The 10800-nt window shown below is 46.9% G+C and overlaps 1 protein-coding gene across 7 annotated transcripts in view; it reads left to right on the top strand.

Annotated features, from left to right (window-relative positions):
• Positions 1-1690: 1690 nt before the first annotated feature.
• The window catches only part of DEDD (death effector domain containing), an 11445-nt gene continuing 2335 nt past the window's right edge, over positions 1691-10800 (top strand). The window contains exons 1-5 of one of the 7 annotated variants that reach the window (XM_007171730.2): positions 1691-2029; positions 3741-3773; positions 9926-10112; positions 10242-10314; positions 10518-10625. In XM_007171730.2, coding sequence (XP_007171792.1) covers positions 9990-10112; positions 10242-10314; positions 10518-10625 — 304 coding nt within the window. In that variant the 5' untranslated portion in view covers positions 1691-2029; positions 3741-3773; positions 9926-9989. Of the gene's footprint in view, positions 2030-2098; positions 2190-2462; positions 2482-3740; positions 3774-5933; positions 6038-9925; positions 10315-10517; positions 10626-10800 lie in introns of those variants that run through there. The other 6 variants (XM_007171727.3, XM_007171728.3, XM_007171725.3 and 3 more) reach the window with 6 other exon arrangements.

Below are 10800 nucleotides of genomic sequence, written 5' to 3'. Positions count from 1 at the left end.
TGCTGTTCTCTGGGGAGCTTATCCAAATCTATGGCTTCAACTACCACTGAAATGTTCATGATCCCGAAATTCTGGCCTATACATCATTGGAGTTTTTAAAAAGCAGCTTTCTATAAAAGTAATATATGTTATGTACAAAGTAAAACAAACAGTAAAGATGAATCTAAAATAAAAAGCATAAGTTTCATCCCTCCCAGGCCCACTCTTCATAGGTAATTTTTTAACACTTGTGTAAATATGTAAGTATTCTTCTGCACTTGGTTTTTTTCCATTTAATATAATTTTCTCCCATGTGTTAGATTTGTACCTTCAACTGCCATTTGGACATCTCCATCTGGCTGTCCCACAGATATCTAAAACTCCTTCCCTTTCTTTGTAATTCTCCCTTATGCTATACCCTACTGCTAGCCTCTTTCTACCGTCAACACCGTGAAGAAATTGTCTTTACACACTGTGCCTTTCCAGTCACTCAATTTACCTCAATGCTGTTTCCACCCCCACTGTATCTCTGAAACAGCTTTCTCCAAAATTACTAAACGACTTGTTGCAAAATCCAATGGACACATTTTAGCCCACATCTTACCTGATCTGTTATGTTTGACACTGACCAGTTTCCTTGATACTTCTCTCCTGGTTTCTTCTTTCCTTTCCTTCTCAATGTCCTCTTTTCCTCTCTCTTCCCTCATGTCATCTCAAATTCCTCTTTCTAAGCCATCTTAGTCACTTCCATGGCTTCAACAACCTTCTATTTTCACACGCTAGGGCGCCCCCCCCCGCCCCCCAAACTTTCCTTTTGGACTCCCAACCCACCTTATCTAATATTCTATTGTCTAATGGATATCCCACAGGCACCTAAAACTCACTCTTACCCCACCCAAAACAACAATGAAAATGGCATTATTCCCCAGTTGCCCAAGCCAGAGCACTGGGAAATACCTTGGATTCCTCCCTCAGCCTCATACCCATTTCCGATCAATTTTTCCCCATCTGCACTCCCCCTTCTAGAGGACAGACCGCTGTAGTCTCTTACCAGGGTAAGAGCTTCCCAATTGTTCTTGCCTCTAACTTCACGCCCTCCAATTCATTCTCCCCATTGCAACCAGTGATCTTTCTAAAACGCAAATATATTTGTTCACACCTCTGCTAAGACTCTTCAAAACCTATTCATTACCCTTAGGATAAAATAAACTAATTTACAAGGCCTTGCGTAAACAGGCCCCTCCCAACCTCCGGGACTCATCTATTACCTCTCTTTTAACCAAACCAGGCTGCTGGCAGCTCCAGAAGGTACCTAGCCCCCCACCCCCAATTCCCAACAGTCCAGTATTCAGCTCAGGCGACACTTCCTTCAGGAAGTGGGTGCTCAAAAAACAAATGCTCAAAAAGTGAAATCCGAGGGGGCATCTGAGCAGCACTTTCTGTTCCGGACCCAAGTTTACGGAACGTCCGGGTTACCAGGAAGCTCAGAGCAAAGGTCAAACCCAGATCATGAACCTTCCCCTAAGTTCGCGGGGCAATCCGACCCCCGTAATATTCCGCCCTTACGCGTCATGACTGCCAGTCGCAGTCTTTCAATGGATCTTGAAGTCGACACCAGACAGCTCCGACCCCACCAACGTTTCCACACTCAAGAACGCAACCCTCTCTCATGCTTTACTACTGCCCTGAAGCCGTCCTGAAGAATAACTTGCGTTGCCAGCTTGCCCCAAAGCAAGATGGCTGCCAATCTCTATTCTCCGCTACCGAAATGAAGCTATCCACTCCCCGTTTAATGCCGCTGCCAGGCTGCCCTCAACTAGCATGGCTACTCCGGCTCATGCCTCACTATGGTCTCGAAGCCGCCACTAACCGGCCAGGTTCCGGGAGGCGCTGTTCAGGATGCAGCCACCCCCGCCCGCCTCTCCCCTCCCCCACGCCCGCGGTGGCGGCGGCGGCGGCGGCGGCTGGAGCCCGGATGCGGCGCCGTGAGACAGGCCCGGGAGAGCGGCGCGGATGGATCCAACATGGCGGCGCCGAGCCTGAGCCGAGAGTGAGGCGGCGGGGCGGCCGGAGTGGGGAGGGGGAGTCGAGCGGGACGGGGCGGGGCCGGGCGGGGCCGCAAAGGGCTTGGGGAAGGAAAGTGGAGGGGGAGGCGGTGGCGACGTCTAGCCTGAGAACCTGAAGAGAGGGAGGTGACGGGACGCTGCAAGGTGGGGGAGGGGAGCGGCCGAGGGGGGCGTGCGGGGGAGGTGGCAACTGCGGGAGAGGGCAGGGTCGAGGCGGAGGAGTGGGGCAGGGGAGGGGCGTAAACAAGGGCCGAGGCTGGGCCAGGCTAGGGGTATTAGAGAGGCCGAGGTGGGGAGTGGGGCTGCGGTCCCGCCGGGCTGAGGGGGTAGGAACGGGAAGGAGGGGCCGAGGCTGTGAAGGGGAAGGGGGCTTGTGGCATGTGGTTGGAAGAAGGACTGGACTCTTGTAAGGGGTGTTGTGGAGAAGTGGGAAAAGGTGAAGATTGGATTTGAGACGTTTGCGGGGAGGTTGTGAAAGTGTTAAATTGGAGGTGGGAGGGGGAAGGGCCTAGGGGAGAATTTGGGTGGAAAAGGAGAGGACGGAGGTTTGGGGAATGGAGAGCGTGTCGGTGTGACGAGGTAATGGAGAAAGTGAGAGACTAGGAGGAAAGTTTGGGAGGAAGGGGAATGGGATGGGAGATAGGACAGTGTAGCTGCACGAGTGATAGAGGTTCAGGGGTTTCCCTTTCCCCTGTAGAAAGGAAGAGAGAGCAGAGTTAAGCAGCATCAGTTACAGCCAATTCTAATTGCCAGGCCTTTAGCTCTTACTAGGGTGGGAAGGGCAGAAGGGAATGGTCATGTGGGTTTGGAGAATTGGGGTTGGATGAGGGTTCAACTGGATTTCCAAAAGCTGCCTAGCTTACTGCTCCCTTGTTTTTCCTGGTTACAAAAAGAAGAGAAAATGGGGAGCCTGGTATCGCTGGAGTGTGGAAGGAGTAAAGGACTTTTCTAGTTTTAAACAATTAGCAATGCCAGAATGGGGAAACAGCCATGCTATATTGGAACGCTGTTTGCAGGGAACAGAAAACACAGGATGGTGTCTAGGCAGCCGTGCTAATTAAATGAGTGCTTTCGTTTCCAGACCCTTCTTTTGCTGTTTAAGTGCTAGGAGCAGGGGTCAGTATCCATACATAAAAAATGTTCCCTGGTGAAATGTAGATGTTTGACTGGATGCTGCCCCAGTGGATATTTTGTTCTCACTGTGTGCGAGAATTTGGAGGATAGTTCTGGTCTCATAAGTGAAGTAATGGAAAGAAAGTGCCTTCTTTGTCTGTAACCACTTTCCTCCTAGTTCATCTAAAGATGAAAGTCAATGTTAATACTGTAACAAAGTAGCTGGGCTTCATAAGGAATTGAGGAGTCAGGTGAGGTGTCAGAGGATAATTGGTTTTCCCACAAGTTGTTGAATTTGGGACCTTTCTTGCCCTAAGCCACTGAGACTGGAAATTCTTGGAGTTGCTATTGTGTTGTGAATTGGGTAACAGAAGGTTAGGGAAGCCTGGGGACTTTGATGGGAGTGAGTTCTCTCATTTAGCTTGGAGTGGATCATTTCAATTGAAATGGCTTCAGGCTTGTCTGTATATTTTTGCAGCTGAGATTGACTACCTCTTTGAGGTTTCAAAATAAAGCTTGAAAATTGACGCTTCCCCCTCTTATTTGTTTTTGCTTTGCTGCTGGCTTTGAACCTTGTGCTAGGAAGAGACCTGGGAAATTAAGTTTCTTGCAGAGGTAAGTCTGGAACTTTTTATTGTTTTCAAACAATGGAAGGGAATGGAAACGGCATGAAATGGAAATGGCATATTGGGGGTTGAGCTCAGTAATGGGGTAGCTGACAGGGAAAATGGGTTTTCAGTGTGTAAGATCTGTTGCAGTCATTGTCCCTTTGGGTCACTGGAGATTGATAGGAGGGAAAGGAGAACAGAAATTAGGTGTCTTAGGGCAAGCCTCCAGCCTTGTTTTGTTATTATTTAGCCTTCGTGGTCAGCTCTGAGAGAAACATTTTTAAACATATGGAACTTTGTACTCTAGTACAGTGTCTACTAAATGTTGCCCTTGGAGGGTTACTGAGGCACCTGCCCCGGGAAGGCTTTTCCTCTAGCTTACTCTTTCTCCTAGTTGTTCTGGAATCTTCATTTTGAAAACACAGTTTGTAATTCTGACTTCCAGATATTTGGTTACATTTTCTTGGTCCTACCAGCAAGAAAGCTCTTTATGTAGTCGTCTTAGTCATCTTTAAGGTTTTCCATGTCCTTTACATTTCAGGTTTCAAGACATAACTCTTTTTCAGATTTTCCACATGACTTTCCCTCTCACAGGGCTTCTGCGAGAGTCAAATACCTCTCGTTCTTTTGGGATGAAACTGGACTGTTGTTTTCATTTCAAGGCATCACTCTTTATTTATTTCTTCCACATGCCTTCTAAGGGCTTCTGAGAGAATCAAGTACCTGAAAAAATACAGATCTCATCCCTGGTTGGGATGAGACTAGACTTTGTACGGAAGTAGAAATCTAATAGATAACGATTAATCAAGAGGAAGTCCTGTAGATACATACAGATTGTTTGTTGGCCCTTGGCTGGCTTGGACCTCCCAAAAGAAAACGAACAACAAAAAACCCTGCAGCTCCAGGAAATGCAGAAATTCATCAGAATAAAGAATTAGTCTTGGGAACCTATTAAGGGCGATCCATATGTTAGGCTCTCAAATAGACCCAAATCAGCCAGCAGGATCAGGACTCTTGTTTACTGGAGTGTTTGTCTCTTGGTGTCTGGCAATATTTCAGGCACCAAGATTCTGAAGTTCTTTGTAATCTTCAGTTTTAGAGGGGGCACATTCTCCTCACTGCTCTGATACTTTTCATCTAGGATCTCTGTATAATTTAAGCTGAGTTCCTTCGATTCACTGCCACAGAAAGCTGAGTATATTTTGGTTTAAGAGGAAGTTGGCCATGTTCTTTTAGTGCTGAAGTTAGATAGATTCTTGGAACCCCCATCTGGATTGCTGAGTGAGTGAACTCACCATCCTAGATGATAATTAAGTGGGGAGGGCTGCCTATTAGTCTGCATGCCAGCCTCCTGACATTTCTCCCAAGGACAAGCATGGCCTTGGGAAACTTCTGCCTCTTCTACATTTTGCTTCATTGCGTAAGCAGTGTAAGTCTGATCAGCAGCCTAACAAGGAAGGGTCTGCTTTTGGTCTAGTTTTGGGACTTTAAAGATGGCTGCAAGGTTTAAGTGCAGGATCCTTTCTGTCTGTCTTGCAGAGGATGGCATTTCTCTGATCTGCACAGAAATTTAGATTGAACTAGGTCAGATTAGACCTCCTGGGATGGGGCGGAAGGGAGTGTAGTCCTGTCACCTGCTGTTCACCTAAATGGCAACAGCAGGTGATAGAGAAGCCAAGTTGGAGTGGGATGGAACTCCTTAGTTAAGTTAAATGAGTCTTTGTCTGACTGGCTTTTCTTCTGGAATATTGTTTGATGGGTTTGGGTTGGAGGGACCAAATGACTTCCTTTTCCAGATATAGGATGGAAGCGACATGCTGTCTCTCCTTTTGACCCTTCATCATGCTCCATCTAGAATAGGATTTCTCATCTTTAGCATTATTGACATTTTGGACCAGATAATTCTTTGTTGTAAGAGGCCGTCCTGTGCATTATAGGATGTTTAGCATCATCCATCGCATTTACTCACTGCACGCCAGTAGCACCCTCCCTTACCACCCTCCCAGTCATGACAGTCTAAAATGACTCCAGACATTGCTGAATTCCCCTGGAGGGCAAAATCGCCCCTGGGTGAGAACCACTGACCTAGAAGCTCTGATAATTCCTGTCACTTTGATCCAGCCTAGGATCTACGACTTAAAGGTGGCTGTTTTTTCCTCAAATCTAGGGAGTTAACCCTCAGGATTGAGACCTATTGTAGAATTGCATCCATTGATACATAATTAGGACCACAGTGCTTTCCTGTATTCTGCTTCATTTTCCAGTGACCAGGTATGTGGGGACAATATTTCCTAATTTCCTGGGGTTTATAGTCAGGACACTTTGAATTAGGGAGCTCTGAAGCAGCCTGCTCTTCTGATTGGTTGAATGTGAAACCTGCCCATCTGTTTTTTATGGGATCCACATAATGAACAGCTGGCCAAGGGGAACAGGTGGGATAGGGAACAAGGAGAAGTTGTAGGGGCTCTAAGGAGACTCAGTTTTCTCATGTTACCTGCTATGAGCAAGAAGTTGTTTTCCTTCAGTCCCCTCTATTTGTAGCCAGTGACTGCAGCAGGTGAAACAAGAGAGGAAGAGACAAGGAAAACCAGTCAATAGTTGAATCGCTATTTTCCCAGTTGTTTCCCGTGCTTTGGGTGGGACATCTGGGCTCTCATAACTAGATAAGGGCTGTATTTCCTGTCCACATATCTGAACACATGGTATGGGGCTAGGTGATTACAGGGTGGCCCTCCCCTTTTCTTATTTGTTTATTTATTTATTTTTGGCTGTGTTGGGTCTTTGTTGCTGCGCATGGGCTTTCTTTAGTTGCGTCGGGGGGGGGTGCTGCTCCTTGTAGCAGTGCGCGGGCTTCTCATTGCAGCAGCTTCTCTTGTTGGGGAGCATGGGCTTAAGGCACGTGGGCTCAGTAGTTGTGGCACGCAGGCTCTAGAGCACAGGCTCAGTAGTTGAGGCGCACAGGCTTAGTTGCTCCGCAGCATGTGGGATCTTCCCGGACCAGGGCTCGAACCCATGTCCCCTGCATTGGCAGGCGGATTCTTAATCACTGCGCCACCAGGGAAGCCCTCCCCTTTTCTTTCTTTTTTTTTTTTTTTAATTAATTAATTAATTAATTTATTTATTTATGGCTGTGTTGGGTCTTCGTTTCTGTGCGAGGGCTTTCTCTAGTTGTGGCAAGCGGGGGCCACTCTTCATCGCGGTGCGCTGGCCTCTCACTATCGCGGCCTCTTTTGTTGCGGAGCACAGGCTCCAGATGCGCAGGCTCAGTAATTGTGGCTCACGGGCCTAGTTGCTCCGTGGCATGTGGGATCTTCCCAGACCAGGGCTCGAACCCGTGTCCCCTGCATTGGCAGGCAGATTCTCAACCACTGCACCACCAGGGAAGCCCCCTCCCCTTTTCTTAAGGGTATGAGTGTCTCTGTGCTTCCGTTTCAGGATTAAAAGAGAGGACCTGGTCCTACTTGCTCTTCAATTTTCTGAGTCCCCAACAGCTTGACTTTTCTGAAGTAGTTTATAATTTTATTCTCTTTCTTAACCTAGCCTGTTTCTTGGAGTATAAAACGGACAGAACAGCCTGTCTCGCTGTTGAGTAGGGTACTATGGTATGGGTAGTTTTGCAATGTGGGGGAGGCTATAGCCAGTTAGAGTATATGCATGATACCTGAGTTGCATGTACTTTTAATGGGATCCTCTCACTCTTGGATTTCTGTGAGTTTTTTTCTTAATTGGTGTTGCTTGTGGTGATCTCTTGGAGATTCATTTCAGTTCAACAACAGGTTACTCCTACTATATGCCAGCCTCCATCCATTGCTAGGCACTAGAGACATAAAGATGAATATGACCTAGGCCCTCTACGCGAGTCGCTTAAGATCTAATAGGCTAAAAAATACACAAATAATTTTAGTACACTTCGATAAATGGTTTAAGGGAAATATGTACAGTGTTCCATAGGAGCACAGAAGAGGACTACTTATACCAGCATGGGGGTGTAGAGAATGAATTTGAAGATGGCATCTGAGCTGATTCTTAAAGGATGAGTAGGAGTTAACCATCTGAAAAAGGGTGGTAATGGGGGGTGTGGAAGAGAAGGGAGAGGGGCATTCAGGCAAAGAGAATAGTCGGAAGAAAGTTACAGAGAGATGAATTATATGATGTATGTGAACTATAAACAAACGGATAATGTTAGAGAATAAAAAGTGAGTTGTGAGGTTGGCAAAGTAGGCAAGGCCTTGATCTTGGAAGGTTTGGTGTGTAGGGTAAGGAGTTTGGAGTGTTCTTATTGGTAAGGAGGGGACTGTAGCGAGGTCTTAAGCCGAAAAGTGATGTGGTCAGTTGTGCATTTTAGATAATTCAGCTGGACGTGGGGGATTGATTTAGGCAGGTTAGGGTTGGTGGCTGCAACAGACTTAGAGAGGCTGTTGCAGTAATCCAAGTGAGAGATTACTGGGGCCTGAACCAGTGTGGTGGTGGTAGAGGTGGAAGGGTGAGGCAGATTTAAGAAATAGAAAGTAGCATCAACAGGAATTTATAATTGATTGGGTGATTGGAGGTTGTGGTCAGGTGGTGGAGCAGTATTGGGTGGTACTCTCTGCCCGGGCAGTGAATATGAGTGGCTAGAGAGGAGGTGAAAGTTGTTGGACTTGAGGATTGGTTATTGGCTGGGTCACTGATATTACCCAGGATGATGGAGGAAATTTGTGAATTAAATGCCAAAATATATAATAAATGTAGGACTGTGATTGGTCATTGACAGGGGATTGGTAAATGACAACCATGAGGAAAGGTTAGAAAGTGACATATCCAAATGGTGTGTGAACATCAGACGAGTACAGGTGGCATAGGAGACTTACAAGAATGCTCAACCTAGGAGCTTAGTGATGTTTGTTGTTTTAAATCCATGAGTTCGGTGGCTATTTAATTAACTTTCTTAGCATTTATTCTCCTGGACTTGGTTTGATTGTAGGAAATACGAGGTTAGGTTTGTGGAGGGATGAGTCTGGGCTGCAGAGGCCAAGGATGCTTATCTCTTTGAAATCTCTTAACCATTTAGATAAGTTTTACAGTGATTTCACATGCATCTTCTCATTGGAGTCTTAACTCCGAGGAGTAGTTTCTTTCATCCCTGTTTTGTAGATGGGGACAGTGAGACTTTCAAGTTAAGTGACTTAAGGGCACACAGCTACACAGTTTGTTAATGACATAGGCAGAATTTTTTTTTTAAGTCCCATTTTTCTTTTTTCTATTTATTTATTTATGGCTGCATTGGGTCTTCGTTGCTGCACATGTGCTTTTTCTCTAGTTGCAGAGAGCAGGGGCTACTCTTTGTTGTGGTGTGCGGACTTCTCATTGCGGTGGCTTCTCTTGTTGTGGAGCACGGTCTCTAGACGTGCGGGCTTTAGTAGTTGTAGCTCGCAGGCTTAGTTGCTCCGCGGCATGTGGGATCTTCCCGGACCGGGGCTCAAACCTGTGTCCCTTGCATTGGCAGGCGGATTCTTAACCACTGCGCCACCAGGGAAGTCCTGAAATAGGCAGAATTAAAACTAGTTGTAACCCTAAAGGCTTTCAGTTTCCCTGTTGTCAGCCCCTAAGTTCATCTGATGCAGCTTCTATATTAGAATTTAGAGTGAATTCTCTACTTCTCCTCATTTCACCTACATTTAAGGGATGAATTGATTGGGGGCGCTGGCAGGGAGAGCACAAGGGACCAAAAGCAGTATTTTGGAGGCCAGAGGAACAATTGGGGTAATATTTAATAGCAACTTCTGCTAAATATGTAGTGCTAAAATTGCAGTTAACAAGTCTTACTTAGCAGAAGGGACCTTCTTTCTCCAGTAGGATCTGGACTTAGGGCAGCATCTGTTGGATATACAGAGCTCTAGGCTATATTTTTTAATAAGTACTTTGTAGGGACTTCCCTGGCAGTCCAGCAGTTAAGACTCCGTGCTTCCAATGCAAGGGTCGGGAACTAAGATCCCACATGCCGCGTGGTGCAGTCAAAAAGAAAAAAAAAAAAAAAAAAACTTTGTAAAAGTTAATAAACTTAATAAATAAATTAAGCACTACACTGTGCCAGGCATTTTGTTGGGCTCTGGGAATATAGGAATGGATGACTAATTCCTGACATTGAGTGGTTCACAGGTTCTTTCCTTTTCCTTATAGTATACTGGGGATTGCAGCTGCTGAGCAGGGATTCTGGAAAGCATTGTGCACCTGAGCCCCCAGCATGGCGGGCCTAAAGCGGAGGGCAAGCCAGGTGTGGCCCGAAGAGCATGGTGAGCAAGAGCACGGGCTGTATAGCCTGCATCGCATGTTTGACATCGTGGGCACCCACCTGACACACAGAGACGTACGAGTTCTTTCCTTCCTCTTTGTTGATGTCATTGATGACCACGAGCGTGGCCTCATCCGAAATGGACGTGACTTCTTATTGGCGCTGGAGCGCCAGGGCCGCTGTGATGAGAGTAACTTTCGCCAGGTGCTGCAGCTGCTGCGCATCATCACTCGCCATGACCTGCTGCCCTACGTCACCCTCAAGAGGAGACGGGCTGGTGAGGGTGCACTGGGGGCTGGGGACGCTGGAATCAGGGAAGAGCTGTGGGCGGCCCTGAGTGAGCAGCATTGGAGTCCAAGCAGAAGGAGGCATTGACGCTGGGGAGTACTGAGGAGAATAAGTTATGAGGCCCAGTGGAGGGTTGGACTGGGAGAAGGGAAGGGTGTATCTTTTCCTGAGTGAATCCCTCTCCCCCTACAGTGTGCCCTGATCTTGTAGACAAATATCTGGAAGAGACATCAATTCGCTATGTGACACCCAGAGCCCTCAGCGATCCAGAACCGAGGCCTCCCCACCCCCCTAAAACAGGTGAGACAATATTAACTCCCCCTAATTTCCATAATCAAGAAAGAGGACACTGGACCCATCTTTTCCCAGTTTCGCCAGCCTAAATGAAAGGACACCCTCCCCCCCCACCCCATATCTGGCGCCCCAAAAATCAGATGAGGTGTTAATGCTTCATCTGGGTCCTGTAATTGTTCTC

The sequence above is a fragment of the Balaenoptera acutorostrata genome, chromosome 1 (assembly GCF_949987535.1).
Source record: "Balaenoptera acutorostrata chromosome 1, mBalAcu1.1, whole genome shotgun sequence".
Taxonomy (NCBI): domain Eukaryota; kingdom Metazoa; phylum Chordata; class Mammalia; order Artiodactyla; family Balaenopteridae; genus Balaenoptera; species Balaenoptera acutorostrata.
This window is presented reverse-complemented; position numbering and strand designations above follow the sequence as displayed.